This window comes from Podarcis erhardii (genome assembly GCF_964252035.2).
Source record: "Podarcis erhardii genome assembly, chromosome: W".
Lineage (NCBI taxonomy): Eukaryota > Metazoa > Chordata > Lepidosauria > Squamata > Lacertidae > Podarcis > Podarcis erhardii.
In genome coordinates, this window is record NC_138506.1 from 10567690 (window position 1) to 10590721 (window position 23032).

The 23032-nt window shown below is 42.5% G+C and overlaps 2 protein-coding genes across 3 annotated transcripts in view; one reads left to right on the forward strand and one right to left on the reverse strand.

Moving 5' to 3' along the window:
* LOC309333224 (PABIR family member 2-like) overlaps window positions 1-23032 on the forward strand; it is a 50012-nt gene extending 26980 nt beyond the window's left edge. The window contains 5 exon segments of the mRNA XM_081846649.1: window positions 7689-7753; window positions 12776-12872; window positions 13938-14034; window positions 14040-14490; window positions 22672-23032. Of these exon segments, the coding sequence (XP_081702775.1) occupies window positions 7689-7753; window positions 12776-12872; window positions 13938-14034; window positions 14040-14078 (298 nt within the window). The 3' untranslated portion in view covers window positions 14079-14490; window positions 22672-23032.
* The window catches only part of LOC309333232 (motile sperm domain-containing protein 1-like), a 42464-nt gene continuing 37870 nt past the window's right edge, over window positions 18439-23032 (reverse strand). The window contains exons 4-5 of one of the 2 annotated variants that reach the window (XM_081846658.1): window positions 20082-20243; window positions 18439-18967 (exon numbers count right to left, since the gene is read on the reverse strand). In XM_081846658.1, the coding sequence (XP_081702784.1) occupies window positions 18936-18967; window positions 20082-20243 (194 nt within the window). In that variant the 3' untranslated portion in view covers window positions 18439-18935. Of the gene's footprint in view, window positions 18968-19906; window positions 20244-23032 lie in introns of those variants that run through there. The other variant, XM_081846657.1, reaches the window with a different exon arrangement.

Sequence of the window (23032 nt, forward strand, 5' to 3'; positions counted from 1 at the left end):
GATAAAAAGCAATGATTTAAATATATATATGTCAAAAAAGATTTTTTTTATTTAAATCGGATTTTTTAAAAAAATTAAATCAGATTTTTAAAATAAAATGCTTTTGGAGGAAACCTCTTTCTAAAGATAGTTTTCTATTTAACTGACATTCGAGTCCAAAGGCTATTCATCAGGAAATAAGGATTTTCATTTTCATTTTTCAAAAATAATAAATTTTCAGAGTAGTTTTTACAGTTACATAAAAAATGATTTGGTTCTACTACAGTCATACCTCAGGTTAAAGACACTTCAGGTTGAGCGTTTTCAGGTTGCGTCCTGCGGCAACCCAGAAGTACCGGAAAGGGTTACTTCCGGGTTTCGCCGCTCGTACATGCGCAGATGCTCAAAATGACGTCACGCGCATGCGCAGAAGCGGCGAATCACTAAACACACGCAGACGTGGGTTGCATTCTGCTCAGGTTGTGAATGGGGCTCCGGAACCATAAAATTGCTCATCTCCTACTATCCTTCCAAGAAATACCCCACCCCACCCTCCCTCTATATATCAGGGTCTGGGGACTTCTGGTTCAGTGTATCTGAAGAAGTCTGCCTACGCACGACAGCCAAGTGTTATTATCAATGCATACAAGGATTAAGAAAAAGTCAGTTATGGAGGCGCAGGTCTGTAGTCCTACTACGCTTCTGTTTGGGAACCATAAAATCACTCATCTCCTACTACCCTTCTGAGAAAAACCCCACCCCACCCTCCCACTATATATAAGAGTCGGGGGACTTCTGTTTCCGTGTATCTGAAGAAGGGTGCGTGCACACGAAAGCTTATACCAAGAACAAACTTTGTCTCAAAGGCGCTGCTGGACCATTTTTAATTTTTTTATTTATTCCGACTGTGTCCGACCAACGCGGCTGCCCCCCTGAATCTAGATGCATGCTGATGGACAGTGTGTGGCGTTGTGTTTGTTATTATTTATTATTTCTTTTATTTCTGCACCGCCCCATCCCTGAAGCTCTCGGGGCGCTTCATGTTAAAAACCACTTGCATAAAACCAACACGAAAACTAGATTATCAGTTGTATAATTTAAACATCATGTGTGTTTCCTTACTTGTCTACTTCAATACAGCCACAACACGTGGTTAATGAATGTAATAAATGCATTTATTAATAGTAGAATGTCACCCCAAATTTACAATTTCCAAATAAAATAGATATCAGTCCGTCACCAAATAATAGTCAATGTAATGAGTTAACATTTCAAATAGTGCTGAAGCAACCTGTATATTAAATAACGAATAAACAATAAATTAGGAATACACACCAAGTAATTTTTTTAGAATATCCATACAGGTAAATATAATACTTGGGGATCGGTGCTTACTAACCAGTGTAGCTAGCTGATGCTGATAAAACCAATGTATAGAACTTAAAAGGTTATTCACAGATGTATCAAATAACAAATAATTAGGATCAATGTAAGAAACTTTAAAGGTACAGTATATCAAATCTGGCAGCACACCGCAAGCTGAAACCATAAAGTCACAGGCTGGTTACTTAAAGCCCATTTTTAAAATAAATTTCTTTCTTCTGACAATTTATCAGTTATACAGTGGTACCTTGGGTTATAGACGTTTCAGGTTACAGACTCCGCTAAGCCAGAAAGAGTACCTCAGGTTAAGAACTTTGCTTCAGGATGAGAACAGAAATTGCGCGGTGGCGGGGCGGCGGCAGCAGTGGGAGGCCCCATTAGCTAAAGTGGTGCTTCAGGTTAAGAACAGTTTCAGGTTAAGAACGGACCTCCAGAATGAATTAAGTTCTTAACCCGAGGTACCACTGTAATTTAAGCATGTTATGTGTTGCCTTACTCGCCTAAGCAGATAGCAATTGGCATTTCTGATGTTATGTAACTTGTCATTATTTGTGTTTTATTTTCTGGAAAGGATAGCATTTATTTTCAACTTTATATCGATTTTATTAGCATTGTCCTGCAAATACTGACCCGTGTAGATATGCTTATTAAAGAGCGGACTCGTGTAGCAGAGTTTCATTTGATAAACTGCTAGGGCACAAAGTCCATCTTCGGTGAAATTCCTTGGCAGTTAAAAATATTAACAGTGTTTGCTTTTAAGGGATGAAAGCTTGTGAAAGGCTACTCTTTGTAAGGATTGGGTGGGCATTATACAGCATTATAATCAGGGTGGATTTGATTTAAATCAGTCAGTCAGACTTGATTTAAACCACTAGTCAGGAAGGCTTGATTTAAATCCCTTTTTACAGAAAGGTTCAACCTTGCTGGCATCCTCTTAATATTGACAATCGGGAGGAAGGTTTCCTTTTTGTTTTTTTTTTTTTTTAAAATTTTTTTATTGATTTTACAACATAAACAAAAAACAAATAAACATAACACGACTTCCCCAAACCTCCCCTTCCCTGCATCCATATTTTAAAAATTTTTAGCAATTCTTCATCCCATTTTTATATTTAATTCTCTTTAAAAAAAAATTCTATTTTATAAATTTCAATTTATAGCTGTAATTCTTTGTATCCAATCCCTTGACATCTTAACATTCCGAAATTTTACAACAATTTTTAAGATAGATTTTAAATTTTTTCCAGTCCTCCTCCACTGTCTCTTTCTTCTGGTCACGAATTCTGCCGGTCATCTCTGCCAATCCCATAAATTCAGTCACCTTGGTCTGCCATTCTTCCAGAGTAGGTAATTCTTTAGTCTTCCAATACTTCGCCAAAAGGATTCTTGCTGCTGTTGTTGCATACATAAAAAAGGTCCTATCTTTCTTTGGTACCAATTGGCCGACCATGCCCAGGAGAAAAGCCTCCGGTTTCTTTACAAATGTCCACTTAAGGATTTTCTTAATTTCATTATAGATCATTTCCCAGTAGGCCTTAATCTTTGGGCAGGTCCACCAAAGGTGATAAAAAGTTCCTTCACATTCATTGCACTTCCAACAATTGTTATTGGGCAAATGATATATCTTTGCAAGCTTGACTGGAGTCATGTACCACCTATAGATCATTTTCATTATGTTCTCTTTCAGGGCACTGCATGCCGTAAATTTAATACCTGTGGTCCATAACTGCTCCCAGTCAGCAAACATAATATCATGACCAATATCCTGTGCCCACTTAATCATAGCTGATTTAACCGTTTCATCCTGTGTATTCCATTTTAGCAGCAGATTATACATTCTAGACAAATTCTTGGTATTGGGTTCTAGCAATTCTGTTTCTAACTTTGACCTCTCCTTCTGAAATCCTAGTTTTCTGTCCTGCTTAAAAGTTTCATTGATCTGGAAATAATGTAACCAATCTCGAACTTTAGGTTTCAATTTCTCAAAACTCTGTAGTTTCAACTTTTCACCATCATATTCTATAATTTCACAATATTTTGGCCACTCTGTATCCATGTTCAGTCTTTTTACCGCCTTGGCTTCCATTGGTGACAACCACCTGGGGGTTTTACTTTCAAGCAAATCTTTATATCGATTCCATACATTATACAATGCTTTCCTAACAATATGGTTTTTAAAATTTCTATGTACCTTTACCTTGTCATACCATAAATATGCATGCCAACCAAAACTATTATCATAACCTTCCAGGTCCAGAATGTCTGTATTCTCAAGAAGTAGCCATGGTTTCAGCCAGCAAAAAGCCGCTGCTTCATAATAAAGTTTTAAGTCCGGCAGGGCAAAGCCCCCTCTATCCTTTGCATCAGTCAAAATCTTAAATTTTATTCTGGGTTTTTTGCCCTGCCAGACAAATTTAGATATATCTTTCTGCCACTTCTTGAAACAGTCCATCTTATCTAAAATTTGCAATGTCTGGAACAGAAACAACAATCTCGGCAATACATTCATCTTGATAACAGCAATTCGGCCTAACAAGGAAAGTCTCAATCTTGACCATATATCGAAATCTTTCTTCACTTCGGCCCAGCATTTCTCATAATTGTCTTTAAATAGGTTCACATTCTTAGATGTTAAATTCACCCCCAGATATTTTACCTTTTTAGTAATTTCCAAACCAGTTTCTCTTTGAAAACTATCTTTTTCCCCCACCGTGAGATTTTTTTCCAACACCTTTGTCTTATGTTTGTTTAATTTGAAACCTGCTACCTGACCAAATATTTCAATAAGTTCCAAAACTCTTTTTGTACTGGTTTCTGGCTGTTGTAATGTCAAGACTAGATCATCTGCAAATGCTCTTAACTTATAATGTTTAGTTCCGACCTGTATACCTTTAACCAGCTGGTCTCTTCTAATCATATTTAGGAAAACCTCCAGTACCGATATAAACAATAGAGGGGAAATTGGGCATCCCTGTCGTGTCCCTTTCTCTATTGGAATTTCGTCCATAACCATACCATTTACAATTAGTTTGGCCTTTTGCTCAGAGTAAATTGCACTTATACCATTTTCAAAGTTTTTGCCTACCCCCATCCCTTGGAGATTCCTCTTCATAAAGCTCCAACAAATATTGTCAAAGGCTTTCTCTGCATCCACAAAAATCAAAACAGCTTTTCTATTTATGTCAGTTTCCAGAAGTTCTAAAATGTCTATAATATTCCTCACATTGTCTGACAATTGCCTGCCTGGTAGAAAGCCAGTTTGGTCCCTGTGAATCTCCTCTAACAAAACTTTTTTGAATCTTTTTGCTAAAATGTCTGCAAAAATTTTATAATCCACATTCAAGAGTGATATAGGGCGGTAATTCTTAACTTGATGTTTCTCAGTTTCTGTCTTCGGTATAAGTGAGATGAATGCTTCCTTCCACGATTCGGGAGCCTTTTTCCCTTCCAAAATTTGATTGCAAACTTCTTTCAATGGTTGTATTAACCAATCCTTCAGTGCTTTATAGTATCTCGCAGTTAGTCCATCTGGTCCTGGTGATTTTCCCAGCTGCATATCCTGAATGGCGCTCTCTATTTCTTGATCTGTAATTTTCTCATTTAAACTCCTTCTATTATTTTCAGAGATTTTTGGTAAGCCGTATTTTCCAATAAATTCTTCTATCTCCTGTTCGTTTTTTGGCCCTTGTTTGTATAATTTCTTGAAGAAACTTTGAAAACAATTACTTATCTCATTTGGTTTATTAATAGACTTCCCATCTACTTCGAGTGATGTCACTGTATTCAATTTTTGCCTCTTTTTCAATTGCCAAGACAGTAGCTTCCCACATTTATCTGCGGACTCAAAAGTCTTTTGTCTCATTTGTTTAATTTTCCATTCTATTTCCTGATTCATCAATTCCATATATTGTGTTTGATAGAATTTTATTTCTCTTAATATCTCTTGAGATTTAGGCTTAGATCTCAATTTCTTCTCCCCTTCTTTTATTAGATTCCAAATTTTCTCTTTCTTCTCATTCTGTTTTTTCCTCTTTATTGAATTCTGTTGTATTAGGAAGCCACGCATCACGGCTTTACTTGCATCCCAAATAACTCTTTTTTCAGTGTCTGATCTCAGGTTAATCTCGAAGTAGTCTTTAAGTGTCTTTTGAGCCTTTTTACAAATTTCTTCATCTCCAAAGAGAGTGTCATTCATTCTCCATCTAAAGGTTCCAGCTGTTGTCAGTTTCATTTCCATCTTGACAGCATTGTGGTCAGAACAGGTCTTTGGGCAGATTTCTATTTTTTTAACTTTTGATGCCAGATTACTAGAAGTCCATATTTGATCAATTCTAGTCCATGTCATTTTTGCTTCAGAGAAGAAGGTCCCCTCCCTTTCCAGAGGGTTCCTAGTTCTCCAAATGTCAATCAGGTCCATAGTGTCAGTCAGTTCAAAGAATGTCTTTGGTAGTCTTCCATCATTAGATATTATTTGTCTTTGGGCCTTGTCCATGTTTGTGGAGACAACTCCATTCATATCACCCATCATTATAATTTTAAAGTCCAAAAAGTCCATTAAAGTCTCATGCAACTTCTTGAAGAATTCAGCCTTCCCCTCATTTGGTGCATATACTCCAACAATCAAAATCTTTTCTCCATAAATTTGAATTTCCACTGCCAGGTATCTTCCTTGGTCATCCTTAAAGATCAGTTTTGGTTCAAATTTTTCCTTGACATAGATCACAACTCCTCTTTTCTTAACTCTATCTGATGAAATAAATTCTTGTCCTAATCTCTTATTTGTTAAAAGTTTTCTATGTGTCCTGGCAATGTGAGTTTCTTGTAGACAGATTACATCTAGATGTTCCTTCTTTAATAGATGGAATACTTGACCCCTTTTTCGAGGGTGGTTCAAACCATTACAATTCCAGCTGAAGAGTTGCAGAGACATTTTTGTTACTGGGTAGCTCTTCCACCGACTGCACCAAGTTGTTGTTCCTCCTCGGTCGGTGCTCGGTTCAGTCCAAATGATAGATTTGAAATGTCCGGTACTTCCCCCTCACTAACAGTTCCTTTCTGAAGATCCTCTTGATTTCTTTCCAAAAAGAGTTCTTTATCCTGGTTTGTTTTTATTTTAATTTTCTTCCCTTTAAAGTTAAAGGACAACCCTTGTGGAAATTCCCACCTGAATGGGATATTATTCTGTTTAAGTAGATCAACTAATTCTTTAAATTGAGATCTAACCTCCAAAAAGTATTTAGGAATATCCTTGAAAATCTGGATCTGAGAATTTTTAATGACCAAGGCCTTCTGGAAATGTAGGTTCAGTATTTTGTCTCTTTGTTCCTTTGATCCCAAGGTAATTAAACAGTCTCTTGGCTTCTTCCCTTGCTTCCTGCCAATCCGAAAGGCTGAGGTTATCACAAATTCATCTTCTTCTCCATCTAACTCATCATTCCAAAAATCTTGAAATTTATCTGTGAGGAATTCCCCAAGCTTGTCCTCTTCCTCTTCTGGAACCAGTCTTAATTTCAGGTTCTTGCTTTTCCTTTCCAGTTCTAGTAGGGCTAATGCTGTATCATGTTCATGTACTTTTTTTACAATAGGCGCAAACTTTCCTTTGGTTTCTTCGGCAGGTTTCCTTTTTGGAATCATAAATTTTCAGAGTTTTTCCAGTTATATCAAAAATGACTGATTTGGTTATACCATTAGAAATACTTACAAAATTATGGTGAGGTTTAATAAGTTAACTGTTTCAATTTGGACAACTTTTCTGCAGTACTTGATTGGAAGGAGAAAAATAATCTTTTCCTACACAACAATTTAAACAATTTATTTAACTAAAGGAATAATATAGCACATGTATCCATGTTTGTTAACTGATGTGGTTAAATATTTTTTTTATAAAAAAAACCCTTAGACTGAGTTTTAGCACTTAAAACAGGCATCCCCAACCTGTGGCCCTTCAGATGTTTTGGCGTACAACTCCCATGATCCCTAACGGGACCAGTGATCAGGAATTATGGGAATTGTAGTCCAAAACATCTGGAGGGCCGAAGGTTAGGGATGCCTGATTTAAAACAAATCCTTATTTCCTGATGAATAGCCTTTGGACTATAGTGTAACCTAAATGGAAAACTATCTTTAGAATGATTTAAAAATGCGATTTTAGAATGATTTAAAAATGCGATTTAAATTATTAAAAAATCTGGTTTTTTTAAAAAAACATTGATTTTTATCCACCCAGATTATAATTTTGAAAACACAATACAGTAGCTTTAAAGTCGTCTTGTCACCTCAGAAGATTTCCCGTTCCTAGGTTGACCGTAATCCGGCTTTGATTTTAGCAGGAGGAGCCAGAGTCCAATCAACTGCATCCGGCCCAGCGTTCTTGGTCCCATCAAAAGGAAAGGTATGTGCAGGGGCAAAGGCAGCGGGGTGCCGTGGGGCCGTCCATCCCGGGTGTCACCACTGGGGGGGACACAAAATGCCGTGGGGCCCTCACCGTGGGACCTGCAGCCTGCCCGAGCCATGCGTCTTTCCTGCTCCAGATCAGGCGTGGCCAAACTTGCCCTCCAGCTGTTTTGGGACTACAACTCCCACCACCCCTGACCACTGGTCCTGTTGTTGGGATATTGCGTTCCACCTTAAGAACAGATGTGTGGATTGTTGCATGTCACATGTCTGTTTACAGTCCAGCACAGCTTGGAGGATGGATGGCGGCTAACAGATTGAGGTTGAATCCTGACAAGACAGAAGTACTGTTTTTGGGGGACGGGGTGGGCGGGTGTGGGGGACTCCCTGGTCCTGAATGGGGTAACTGTGCCCCTGAAGGACCGGGTGTGCAGCCTGGGAGTCATTTTGGACTCCCAGCTGTCCATGGAGGCGCAGGTTAATTCTGTGTCCAGGGCGGCTGTCTATCAGCTCCACCTGGTACGCAGGCTGAGACCCTACCTGCCTGCGGAAAGTCTTGCCAGCGTGGTGCATGCTCTAGTTATCTCCCGCTTGGACTACTACAACGCACTCTACGTGGGGCTACCTTTGAAGGTGACCCGGAAACTGCAATTAATCCAGATTCTGGCAGCTATTCTGGTGACTGGGAGTGGCTGCCGGGACCACATAACACCGGTCCTGAGAGATCTGCATTGGCTCTCAGTACGTTTCCGAGCACAATTCAAAGTGTTGGTGCTGACCTTTAAAGCCCTAAATGGCCTCGGTCCTGTATACCTGAAAGAGCGTCTCCACCCCCATCGTTCAGCCTGGACGCTGAGATCCAGCACCGAGGGCTTTCTGGCGGTTCCCTCATTGCGAGAAGTGAGGTTACAGGGAACCAGACAGGGCCTTCTTGGTAGTGGCGCCCGCCCTGTGGAATGCCCTCCCTTTAGATGTGAAGGAAAGACATCTGAAGGCAGACCTGTTTAGGGAAGTTTTTAATATTTAATGCTGTATTGTTTTTGTCCATTAAACTTTGATTAGTTTAATGTTAAGTAAACGTCCAGTGCGCTTCCAACGCCATAAGTCTTATCTCAGCAGAGAATTTCGTGCAGCGGCTGAAGGAGGCAGGAGAGTCAGTACCTTTTATAAATGAAGAATCCTGGAGCAAGCACTTTGGAACTCAGGGAAAAACTTTATTCACAAAAGCAAAAAAAAACCTGGCGATAAAGCACACATGCTTTTATCTCCGGCATAAAGAAAACTTTACTCTAAACTTAAGTCATATCAGCAAACACGCCCACGGCCACAAACTGAGTCTGTGAGTCAGGTCAAGGGGGGAAGGAAGAGAGAAACACGGGTGAACTGACTATTTATACAAACCAACTCACATTCCTGGATGCTTAATGACTACCAGCTGCTCAGTGATTAGAGCAACTTGTTACCGCTTAACCCTTTAGTACCAACAGTTTTTAACATTTGATTGGAAGCAGCCCAGAGTGGCTGGGGAAGCTCAGCCAGATGGGCGGGGTATAAAGAATAAATTATTATTATAAATTATTATTATTATTGCTGGGAACTTCTGTTTGCTTTTGCTTTAGCTGTCTTGCTTTGGACACGAAGGAAAGCAGACATGTTTTCCTTTTGTCCTGATGTATGCTGAATAAACTGCTTGTAAATATGCTCACACAACCTCTCATGCCACTTCTGTTTGCGTGTTTACTCTGCTGAGTAGAGTGCCCCAGCTTCTGAAGCTTGGGTCCAGATTCATGCTGATCCAAGGACTGGAGATAGCTCGGCACACCAGCTGGAGCCAGCTGGGGGCCTGCCAATTGCCCCCGTTTCCTTGGTTGCATGCCAACAACAGGGTTATGGGACCAGATCCACGGCGCTTACACAAGAGTAAGGCTGCTGATGGATGCTGCACCACCTGGCATTTGATGTCTGTGCCAAGCAATTAAGGCCAGAGAGAAGCAGGCTGCGTTGATTTACGACCTGCTAAGATAAGCGGCTGTGAAGAGCTCAGGTCCTGGCTGAAGTAAAAAGCAGGAATGGATCTCTTACAAGCATCAGATGGGGCTCCCTGTCCACGTCTAAATGGACACAATTATCAGACCTGGGCAAAGTACTGCAAGGGTCAATTGAGAAGGCTTGGGGTATGGAACACTGTTTCTGAAGATCCCCAAGCTCAAATAACAGATGCATGGTCTGCAGCCGACTCCAAAGCAATGGGGGCGATTCTCCTGTCAGTAGCTCCGGAGGAGTTAATTACCCTGGCTGGCAAAGCGTCTTCACGCCAAATGTGGAAGGCGTTGAAGGAATCGCATCTGAGACAAGAAGCTGGGTCTGTATTGCTTTACTTCAGAAAGCTGCACAGAAAGAAGCTTGAGCCAGGGGGAGATTTCAGAGCCCACGTATTGGACTTGCAGAAGTTAAGACAGGAATTAGTGCATACAGGTTTCATTATGCCAGAGTCTTGATTTGCGGTCCTGATTTTGGACTCCCTGGATGAGAGTTGCCACGCTGTGGCAAGCCAGCTGGCTACTCTACTTGCTCAAGACCTGACTGCAGCAAAGGTTTTGGCTGTCCTCCAAAATGAGTGCAGTGGTACCTTGGGTTAAGAACTTAATTCGTTCCGGAGGTCTGTTCTCAACCTGAAACTGTTAGTAACCTGAAGCACCACTTTAGCTAATGGGACCTCCTGCTGCCGCTGCACAATTTCTGTTCTCACCCTGAAGCAAAGTTCTTAACCCGAGGTACTATTTCTGGGTTAGCAGAGTCTGTAACCTGAAGCATATGTAACCCAAAGCGTATGTAACCCGAGGTACCACTGTATGATCGGAGGAACGCAGAACCCGTTTGCGTGCTTCAGGGAGAGCAGACTGCGATGTCATCTGGGACAGCATTGCAGCCACCAGGGGGAGCTAAGGCTTTGGCAGCTGCGAAATGCTAGTCCTGTGAGAATCAAGGTCACGTCCAACGGAATTGTCCAAAGGCGAAAGATAAACAGAGAAAAAAGACTGCAGATGGCCGGAAGAAGGGGGGCCAAAAGCCCGAAACAGTGCAGAACAAGGCTTTAGTTGCTAGCACTGCTTCTCCAAAAGCCAAAGCCTGATTTGTTGTGGATTCATGCGCATCGCAGCACATTGTGAGGGACAGACACTTGTTTATCTCCTTTATGCCACAGGATGGGGCAGTTCAACAGGCTGATGGAAAGACATTGCGGGTTGCTGGAATTGGGACAGTGAAACTGACAAGCTTGCACACCACCATCAGCAAGGTACTGTATGTTCCTGATTCAGCAGACAATTTGCTCAGTATCCCACAGCTGACTAAGACTTTGAAATTTCCTTCAAGAAGGGGGTTTGCATCATTCGGAAGAACAATGAAGGAATCTTGCATGCTGATTTTATAGATGGATTGTTCTTGATAACTTACGATGACACTGGTGTTAATGTGCCTAATGTTGAATCTTGTTGTGTTGCACAAACTAACAAAGTTCTTCATTTAGATTGTATTCATACACATCATCAAAGATTTGGTCACATGGCATGGCAAGCGCTCGCCAAGATGCCAGAGAAGGTTCAAGGTATGATAATCAAATTCTGCAGGTATTATATGAAATGTGTCTCTTGTGCAGAAAACAAAGTGAAGGTTGCACCCAAAGGCAAAGTGTCTAGCAGGCAGGCTTCTAAACCCTATTAGCTAGTCCACGCAGACCTGGTTGGTCCACTTTCACCCTCTTTGGGTGGCGCCAGGTACTTCCTGGTTTTAATTGATGCTTTTTACAGGTACATTCATGTGTTTGTGCTCAAGCAGAAATCAGAAGCATTTCCTAGGTTCAAGGCCTTCTGTGCTTGGTTGAATAATGCCCACGGTAGACAACTTGGTTGTTTGTTTACTGACCGAAGTGGGGAATTCACTCCTCAGCAGTTTGAAGCTTTTTTGACTGAGAAGGGAATCCAGCACGACCTCTCAAGTCCCAGATCTCCCTGGGAGAATGGACTTTGTGAAAGGACAAATCAAACTTTGCTGCAAGGCCTAAAAACCTTGTTGCATGATGCCAATCTTCCTGAGCAATATTGGGCAGAGTCACTGAATAATTTTGTTTACACGTATAACAGGAGATTGTCTTCACCTATCGGCTGTACTCCCTTTGAGAAGATGTTTGGTAAGAAACCTTACATCAAGCACATGAGAATCTTTGGTTCTGACATGTGGGTCCACACCCCATAGAGCAGGAAGCGTGGGGCACATGGTTTGTTCACGGGGTATGAAAAAGGTGCATACAGGGTACTCATGACTGACACTAAGACCATACGGTTCACAAAGAGTGTTGAATACAATCCCAAGTGGGGGGGGGGGATGTGGGGATTTTCCAGAGTCACTCAGAAGATGAGGATGCTGAGGTAGCAGAGGAAGCTGAGGATGATGATCAGAGTTTGGATTCCAGCTCAGTGGGCAGCGCTGCTGCTGTTGTCAGCGACAGTGATGACACAGCAGACTACAAGAGCGCAAAGGCCTCACTGGAAGAACCACTGTTCACCATTGGCCACCATTCTCCTAAGAAGGAGGAGATGAGTGCTGAAGACTTGCATCTAGTATGCATATCTGCAAGGGCCACAAAAGGCAAACCTCCAAAGAGATTTGCTGATGAGTTTGCTAAGACAGCAACAGCTGTTGTTAGTAGCTGATCCAAGGACTGGAGATCGCCCAACACACCAGCCAGTGGGCTAGAGCCAGCTGGGGGCCTGCCAATTGCCCCCATTCCCTTGGTTGTATGCCAACACCTATTAGCTAGGGACAATGGGAGCTGTAGTCTCAAAACATCCGGAGGGCAGAGTCTGCCTATGCCTGGAGTCGAGGAGCGGGTGCCTGAAATGATCATCACCCAGAGACTTGGTTTGGTTGTCTTGTTTTGCTGCTATGAGGCAAGCTTCAAACTGCTGCTTTTTGAAGGTCTCCTCCTCCAATCTGAACCAAATCTGCTTGATTTTGGTAGGAAAAATGGAAACCGAAAGCCAGCCCAAGAGACTTTTCCAAGGAACCACCAACATGCTTTCTCCCGACATGACCCACCTGTCAGACCTCAGCTCATGGTAAAATTAATCTTAATAATGCATATACTACTCATCTTGGCCCAGAAATGGTTTGCCATGTCTTTTGATGTTCTAGCATTCCAAAATAGTTCCTACCCAGGGTGGATAAAAATCAATGGTTTAAAAAACAAAAAAAGGGGATTTTATATTTAAATCTGATTTTTTTTTACTTAAATTGGATTTTTAAAAATTTAAATCAGATTTCTAAAACAAAATGCTTTTGGAGGAAAAATCTTTCTAAAGCTTTTTTATTTAAGTGACATTCTAGTCCAGGCATAGGCAAACTCGACCCTTTAGATATTTGGGGACTACAACTCCTGTCATCCCTGACCACTGGTCCTGTTAGCTAGGGATGATGGGAGTTAGTATTAAAAGGATGCCAGAAAGGTTGGGCCTTTCTGTGTGTAATATATATATATATATAAATATAAATATAAATATATATATATATATATGTATATGTATATGTATATGTATATGTATATATATATATATATAAAAGGATGTTAAATCAAGCGTTACTGAGTGACTTGAATCGTGATTTCAACCGACTTGATTTGAACCCAATCCACCCGGCTGGGTACGGACCAGAACCTGCCAGTGACTTCTTCGGATTCGTTGTTTTTTGTTTGTTTTTGCATTCACTTTATGTGCACTTTATCTGAAGATGTGTGCACATACTTCTTCAGAACAAAATGAGTTGGTCTATAACAGGCATAGGCAAACTCCGGCCCTCCAGATGTTGGGGACTACAATTCCCATCATCCCTAGCTAGCAGGACCAGTGGTCAGGGATGGTGGGAATTGTAGTCCTCAAACAGCTGGAGGGCCAAGTTGGGCCACCACTGCTCTAAATCAGGCGTTGCCCAACTTGGCCATCCAGCTGTTTTTGGACTAGAACTCCCATCATCCCTAGCTCACAGGACCAGTGGTCAGGGATTATGGGAAATGTAACATAGGAGTTTGCCTATGCCTGCTCTAAGATTCTACTGGACATTTTTTAAATTTTTAATTTTCATTTCATGTGCCCTGACTGAAGCTTGTGGTTTCCCCTCGTGCCCTGCAGTTTGTCCTCGGACGCCCTCGACGGGAGCTCCAGCAGTGCCAGGCTTTCCTCCGACTCCCTTGCCAAAGGCGCCGTGGCGGAAGCACCTGTTGCGCGATCCGAACCCCCTTCATCTTGATGGATGACCTTTCCCCCAAGTGACTCCCCCCTGCCGCTCGCCTGGATGTCCGCCCGTGCCGTCCTTTCCCTATACCCGCCTACAGAGAAATTGGTGGCATAAAACCCCTGAGGGCATCCGGATTATGAGCGCAGAGTGCGAAATGCCCACGTCAACCTTCCTTCTCGGCAACGTCTCCTGGCGATTTTAATCCTTTTAAGGGATGCGTCAGGTCCCGGCGGTGCCTGGCTCGCCGGTTTCCCTTTTAATTCTTTTGCCAACATCTGCTCGGTTTTCCTTTTAACTACCAATTATTTTGACAACAACTGCTCGGATCGGGACTTTCCTTTCAAAGAAAGTGAAGCCACATTTCCTCCAGATTCTCGGAAAAGCACCCAATTTATATTCGCGTTAAAAATGTCGGCGAGAAACCAGTCGCCGTCACTTGTTCCAAAGGTAAGAATGTAGTTGAAATAAACTCTGTTGCTCTAGGTCAGGCCTACGCAAATTTGGCCCTCCAGCTGTTTGGGGACTACAACTACCATTATCCCAGACCACTGGTCCTGTTAGCTAGGGATTGTGGGAGTTGTAGTCCCCGAACAGCTGGAGGGCCGAGTTTGCCAATGCCTGGTCTAGATACCAGTTTAGAAAGAATAATTTTCCTTTTAATAGACACATCAGGCCCAATGCTGCTTGGTTTGCCGGTTTTCCTTTTAACTACCTGAAGGAGCGTCTCCACCCCCATCATTCAGCCCAGACGCTAAGATCCAGCACTGAGGGCCTTCTGGCGGTTCCCTCATTGCGAGAAGTGAGGTTACAGGGAACCAGACAGAGGGCCTTCTTGGTAGTGGCGCCTGCCCTGTGGAATACCCTCCCTTCAGATGTGAAGGAAATAAGCAGCTATCTTCTCTTTAAAAGACATCTGAAGGCAGCCCTGTTTAGGGAAGTTTTTAATATTTAATGCTGTATTGTTTTTAACACTTGATTGGAAGCCGCCCAGAGTGGCTGGGGAAACTCAGCCAGATGGGCGGGGTATAAAGAATAAATTATTATTATAAATTATTATTTTGCCAGTGTCTGCTCGGATCGTAACTCTTAATTCTCGGAAAAGCTGTTGCGATCGCTTGTTCTGAAGCAGGCACAGGCAAACTCCAGCCCTCTAGATGTTTGGGACTACAACTCCCATCATCCCTAGCTAACAGGACCAGGGGTCAGAGACAATGGGAGTTGCAGTCCCCAAACATCTGGAGGGCCGGAGTTTGCCCATGCCTGTTCTGAAGGTAAGAATGGAGTTGAAATAAACTAGATCAGACCTAGGCAAACTCTGCCCTCCAGCTGTTTTGGGACTACAGCTCCCATCATCCCTGACTACTGGTCCTGCTAGCTAGGGATCATGGGAGTTGTAGGCGAAAAACATCTGAAGGGCCGAGGTTGAGGAAGCCTGATCTATTCCTTCTCACAAGATCCCATCGGCCTTAACTTCTTTTTAAAAAAGAAGCAAACAATTTGTAATCTACTGTCTCACACACTATTTATAATTCTGTAAAATAAAAATAAATAAAATCATAATCATAGTAGTAGTCTGGTGATTTGTTAGAGTATTTATGAAGCCCTTTCCCCATGTTCTGTGAGCGCTGGCTGGTCTGTATTGATAGGCAACGTTGTCCTATTTGTAGGATTCCGGTTCCAAATGTTTCTTGTCCACATTTGGAAAACTTTGATTTTCTTCCTTCCTTCATTCCGAGAAATAGCACGGAATTTGATGTGAGATTGTGCTCATCTGGCTTGGAAAAAGGAGAAAAAAAGGACATTTGGTTTTTCCCTTCCTGGAATTTTCCTTTGGAAAGCGTTGGTTTGGAATTGGAGTTGTACCTCTTGTTACCCCTATTCCGGTTTTCACCTGGGGAGAGTTGGTTTCCTCAGCCACCACTGCTCTAGATCAGGCATGGCCCAACTTGGCCCTCCAGCTGTTTGGGGACTACAACGCCGATCATCCCTGACCACTGGTCCTGTTAGCTAGGGATGATGTGCGTTGTAATCCCAAAACAGCTGGAGGGCCAAGTTGAACCACGCCTGCGCCTACTATGGATGAGCTTCCCTGAAGTGCAAATACAGCAGTACCTCCGCTTATGTAACCCTTTGGTTATGTAAACTTCGGGATATGTAAGTGGCAACCCCAGAAGTGTTTTACCGGGTTTTGCAGCTTGCGCAGAAGCGCCTTACCACGCCGCGCGCATGCACAGAATGGCACCTCCGGTTGCAAAAACCTCGGAATCCGGCCAGACCTCCAGAACGGATCCTGTCCTCAACCAGAGGTACCGCTGTAATGTATTAGTTTAAATATATATATATATGTATCTGTGTTGCAGATTTAGCAGTCAACAATTCATCCGGTGTAGTTGTATGGTTGCAAAAGCTTGTCCTCTTTTCTTCTTTTGTAAAAAGGGCGCCAGGGGTCAGCAAACATTTTCAGCAGTGGGCCGGTCCACTGTCCCTGGACCTTGTGGGGGGCGCGGGACTATATTTTTTTTTGGGGGGGGGGATGAACAAATTCATATGCCCCACAAATCACCCAGAGATGCATTTTAATAAAAGCACTCATAATAATAATAATAATAATAAATTTTATTTATATCCCGCCCTCCCCAGCCGAAGCCGGGCTCAGGGCGGCTAACAACACTAAAACAATACAACATTATAAAACATTATAAAAATGAGTTAAAAACAAAATTAATGGCAACCATAAGCTAAAGTCTTGAAAAGATTGCCAAAGGAGGGAGTCAGGCTGCGCCCTAACAAAAGGCCAGGTGGAACAGCTCTGTCTTGCAGGCCCTGCGGAAAGATGTCAAGTCCTGCAGGGCCCTTGTCTCTTGTGACAGAGCGTTCCACCAGGTTGGAGCCGCAGCCGAAAAAGCCCTGGCTCTGGTTGAGGCCAGCCTAACCTCTCTGTGGCTTGGGACCTTCAAGGTGTTTTTATTTGAAGACCGTAAGTTCCTCTGTGGGGCATACCAGGAGAGGCGGTCCCGTAGGTACGAGGGCCCTAGGCCGTATAGGGCTTTGAAGGTTAAAACCAGCACCTTAAACCTGATCCTGTACTCCACCGGGAGCCAGTGCAGCTTGTATAGCACCGGATGAATGTGATCTCTAAGCGAAGACCCCGTAAGGAGTCTCGCTGCGGCATTCTGCACCCGTTGGAGTTTCTGGGTCAGTCTCAAGGGCAGCCCCACGTAGAGCGAGTTACAATAATCCAGTCTGGAGGTGACCGTCGCGTGGATCACAGTGGCTAGGTCAGGGCGAGAGAGGTAAGGAGCCAACTGCTTAGCTTGGCGGAGATGAAAAAATGCCGCCTTTGTTATAGCTGCAATCTGCGCCTCCATAGAGAGGGAGGTATCGAAGATTACACCCAAACTCTTAACGGATGGTGCTGGCACTAATTGCACCCCCGCAAGAGATGGGAGTTGCCCCCTCAGTCCCAAGTCGTCCCGTCCCAGCCAGAGGACCTCTGTCTTCGAAGGATTTAACTTCAACCGGCTCCCACGAAACCATCCAGCCACAGCCTCCAAGCATCTGATCAGTGTGTCTGGGGCCGAGTCCGGGTGGCCGTCCATCAACAGATAGAGTTGGGTGTCATCAGCATACTGATGGCAGCCCAGCCCAAAACTCCGGACAAGCTGGGCGAGGGGGCGCATAAAGATGTTAAAAAGCATCGGGGAGAGTATTGCACCCTGGGGCACACCACACACCAAGGAGTGGCGGGATGACAATTCCCCCCCAAGCGCCACCCTCTGTCCCCGACCAGAGAGAAACGAGCGCAGCCATTGAAGGACTGTGCCCTGGATCCCCACGTCGGCAAGGCGGTGGTCTAGGAGTTCGTGATCGACCATGTCGAAGGCTGCTGACAGGTCTAGAAGAATCAGCAGCCCCGACCCGCCTCGATCCAGCTGCCTGCGGAGATCATCTGTTAGGGCGACCAGAGCCGTCTCGGTCCCATGACCAGCGCGGAAGCCGGACTGGAATGGATCCAGAGCTGATGTTTCATCCAGAAACCTACCAAGCTGTTCAGCAACCGCTCTCTCAATCACCTTACCCAGGAATGGAAGATTCGAAACCGGGCGGTAATTGGATAGATCTAAAGGATCTAATGATGTTTTCTTTAAGAGCGGGCGCACCACTGCCTCCTTCAGTTCCCCTGGGAATGTCCCATGTCTCATGTCAAAACACACCAATTCCTGGACCGTCCGCTGGCCGGATCGAGAAGGCGATTGGGCCGCATTCGGCCCCTGGGCCTTAGGTTGCCTACCCATGCTCTGGGCCATTCCCCCCCCCCTCCCATGTTCTTAAATCTGAGTCTCCAAAAATAGGGTGCGTCTTATACTGTGGGCCATCTCCTCTCTCCTCCCCCCCCCCCCCCGGTTTTCTTAAACCTGAGTTTCCAAAAATAGACTGAAAAACATGGCAGCTTCCACTGTCAGGCGAGCGGCTTTCTATTCCACCATCTTGGTGTTTTATCCGTATTTAAATTTGCAATACTCACAGTCAAATGAACGTTGCAGATAGAACTGCCGGCTCCTATGGCAGCCAAACGCTAAAGTCGACGTGAATTTAAAAACATGCAATTTAAAAAGAAAGCAGAAATGAGATTTTTGCATGGTAGACCTAGGTAGAGAAGTTTCTGCAAATTCCTTCGACCATTTCATGGCTGTCTGTAGAAAAGTGCCTCCAATCATGCGAGTCTTTCCAGTGAAAACAGAGTTAAAGCTTTGCTTTCCAGAAAAAAAAGCAATGCAAATCTCCAGATGATTTTTGCACCCAAACGGGAGTCAGAGGCCCACGTTCAGGATGCAAATTTAAAACGTGGTAAGAAAAGGAGAAAAAAGATAAACATCCAGTTGTGTTCTCACTCATGTTCTCAGGATGACCATAGTGATAAGACCTGCAAGAATCAGAGGAAAAAATCCAGTTATTTCAGCTTAACTCGAGAAATAACCCACACCGAGAGGTTTGTTAGGTGTGGGGGGCACGCATGAAAGCTTGTTCACCGGGAGCCAGATGCACGTTTGTTAATATTTGTGAAATGTAGTTTGCATAGACAACTGATCTTTGTACAAACGCCGAAATGTCAGGGGGCTCAGATATACTTTCAGTTCCAATCAGGGTGGATTGGATTCAAATCAATTTCAATCACGATTTCAATCACTAGTCAGTAAGACTTGATTTAAATCATATTTTTTTCTACAGAAAGGTTCAGCCTTGCTGCCATCCTCTTCATATTTGACAAGCACAGGAAGGTTTCCTTTTTGGAATAAGTTACAGAAAGGTTCAGCCTTGCTGGCATCCTCCTAATATTGACAACCAGAGGGAGGTTTCCTTTTTGGAACAGTAAAATTTCAGAATCGTTTTTACAGTTCTATCAAAAATGACTGATTTGGTTCTACTATTCGAAATACATTGACAGATAATGATGAAATGTTGGTGAGGTTTCATAAGCTGTTTCTATTTGGACATATTTTCTGCTGTACTTAATTGAAAGGAGAAAAAGAATCATTTCCTTCATCACAATTTAAACCATTTATTTAACTAAAGCAATAACATGCTAGCATATGGACCCATGTTTGTTAACTGATGGGGTTGAACGTTTTTAAAAAACAACTTAAGACTGAGTTTTAGCACACATTAAAAACTTAAAACAAATCCTTATTTCCTGAGGAATAGCTTTTGGACTATAATGTAACCTAAAAGGAAAACTATAGAAAGATTCTTCCTCCAAAAGCTTTTTTTAAAAAACCATTTTAAAACTTTTTTTAAAAAACCATTTTAAAACTTTTTTTAAAAAACCATTTTAAAACTTTTTTTAAAAAACCATTTTAAAACTTTTTTTAAAAAAACCATTGATCTTTATCCACGCTGGTTGCAATTTTGCTGGCATGGGCCTCACACAGTGACTCGATTATAGGTTGTTTTTTTAAAACGTTTCTATACACATTTTCATTTTTTCACTTGGTCCTGCCCCAAATCACATAATGTAATGACGACAATAAGATGTGTACCTAGTACGTAAGCTGCTACTAACTTTTGAATCACACTTAAGTGGAGGTAGAGAGGCACGAGGGAACCCCCTTCTCCCAATGTGGGAAGCATGAGAGCCGCAATGCACACGATTCCGAGGAACACGGTGAGCAAACTCGGCCCTGATGAGGCAATTCTGTTTTCTGGAAAAAGGAAAAGGCATTTGACATTATGGAAAGGGGCAGAATTTCTTTCCTTTCTTTCCCCCACCCATTTATTGAATTTAGTAAATAACAAAACTTTTTTTAAAAATCTTTATTATGTTGCAAAGTAAATAAATCAAAACAAAACCATACATAAAGAAAAATATCCAATAAAACAGAAAGAAAGAAAAAAAGAAGAAAAAGAAAAAAGTAGACAGTTAAAGAATAAAGAAAAGTATAATATTTCAATACAATAAACACTAATTTACAAAATAATAATAATAATTAGATTTCCATCACTCTCACCTTTCCTTTCACCTTTCATATTTTATCTGTATTTCAGTATTATTTTCCTCTTAATATATAGATTTGTATATATGTATATTTTCCCTTTTCTATTCACGAGGTCATTCTAGACACAGCCAAATTTTTACTTTTGAACCTTGTCTTTCTGAATAGTCATTCAAGCAATTCCATTCCTTCTTGACTGTATTCATTGGCTTTAGTCTTATTATATCCATCAATTTGCCCAGTTCCAAATATTCACATAACCATTCCTCTTTGGCCGGTACCTGGTTTCCCTTCCAGTACTTAGCCACCAGAATTTTCGCCGCTATGTCGCGTACAGAAAAAAATTAGTTTTTTCTTTTGGAATACAGTATCACTGTTCAATATTCCCAAAAGATATGTTTCTGGTCTTTTACTATGTGAAGTTCTTAGTAACTTTTTTATTTTTTCATGAATCATGTCCCAGAACTTTCTGATCTCTGGACATGTCCACCACATATGGTAGAAGGTTCCAATCTGTTTTGTGCATCTCCAACACTTATTACCAAGCGATTTGTTCATTTTAGCCAATCTCTCTGGTGCTAAATACCACCTACAGTGCATTTTCAGGTAATTTTCTCTTATTAAATAACATACTGTAAAATTTATATTTTTTTGTCCACAGTTTTTATGAATGGTATAATACAGGCATGTCCAATAGGTAGATCGTGACCTACTTAGACCTGAACCCCCCCAAAACAGGGGTATGTCACTGCCAGTTTTTAACTCTGAGTGGATCACAGTCTCTTGGGAGTTCGCCACCCCTGGTATAACAAAAAGTACAAATGACTATCCCAAATAACTATCCCAAAATACAGACGTGCCTTCACACTGGCCAGATTGGATGTGATGCCCTCTGCCGTACTTGAGGGCAGATACCAAAAAGATTCCAAATGAGAAACGACTCTGCCCCTGTGCAGATGGCAATCTGGAAACAGTGGCTCATGTTTTCCTGTCCTGTTCTGTCCCCTTTATAAAGATCTGAGGAATGAGATCATCACCTCACTCTTACTTACCATCCCAGGCCGCCCATCTGTGGCCACATTGTTTTTTCTTTTATCAGATCAAAATGATCAGACAACAGCAAAGGTTGCTAGGTTTATCAAGGGTGCAATGAGATTAAGGGACACTATCTGAACGATAATCTTGGCCCTTTTTACCCATTGTTGTCTTTTTAATTGTATATATTGCTTGTTTTATGTTGCTATGGCCATTGGCTAATGTGAATAAAGTTTATCTATTTATCTACAAATGAGATCCACTTCATTCCTAAATGTTTCATTTCACCAAACAATCTTGCTTCCTGTCAAATCCACCCTGCCAGAATGGCTAGGACTTCAGGGGTCAGCAGACTTTTCTGGCAGGGGGCCAGTCCACTGTCCCTTGACTATATTTTGAAAAATCAATAAAAAAACGAAGAAATTCCTATGCCCCACAAATCACCCAGAGGTGTGTTTGAAATAAAAAGGCACATTCTACTCGTGTAAAAACATGCCAATTCCTGGACTGTCCGCTGGCCAGATCAAGAAGGTAATTGGGCTGGATTCAGTCCCCGGGCCGTAGTTTGCAGACCCATGGATTAGAGCAGGGGCCAGCAAAAATTTTTTGCCGTGGGCCGGTCCACCATCCCTAGCAACTTGAGCCAGAGAAGCAGTACCGGGGGGGGGGGGGCGGTGTGGAGCTGGAAGAAGAGCCAAGGGGGGCAAGTAGTCATCCCGAGCCCCACCTGCTGCAGTTACCTCCTGGAGGCTGCCACCACTACTGCTGATGATTCTCGTGAGTAGGCAGAGCGAGCTCGTCCGCTGCACTCTCCGGCCCACAGGAGCAGCAGGGCGGCGGAATGCGAAAGGGCTGGCTCCGGAGGGGCTGCTCAAAATGGCACTCAGCCATCCCCCTTCCTCCTCTAGGCAGGGTGGGGAGAAGCAAGGAGGAGGGAGGGATTTAAATCACTAGTCAGCAAGACTTGATTTAAATCATTTTTTTTACAGAAAGCTTCAACCTTGTTGGCATCCTCTTCATATTGACAACCAGAGGAAGGTTTTCCTTTTTTTTGAATCATAAAAGCCCTTAGTTTTTTGTTTTTTTGCTTGTTTTTTTACAGAAAGCTTTGACCTTGCTGGCATCCTCTTCATATTGACAACCAGAGGAAGGTTTCCTTTTTGGAATTTGGAGGCACACCATACCATCATTTGCTAGACTAAGCTTGTAAGGTGACTTGATGTTACACCGTCATAGTACTATAAAATAAGTAATTGCAACAATAAATGATATGCAGTGGGAATGAGAATTTAAAGGACTACAAGGTGCTGGGTGCTGGTGGAGGAGAGTCAAATGGGTATGGTCCTCCATCCTTCCTTTCTTTCTGACCCTTTCCCTTTACTCTCTTTGGTTTTGGGGGGTGAACTGTGTGTACCTTTTTGTCTGTTTGTAAATATGCTTAAATAAAACATTTAAAAGTCAAA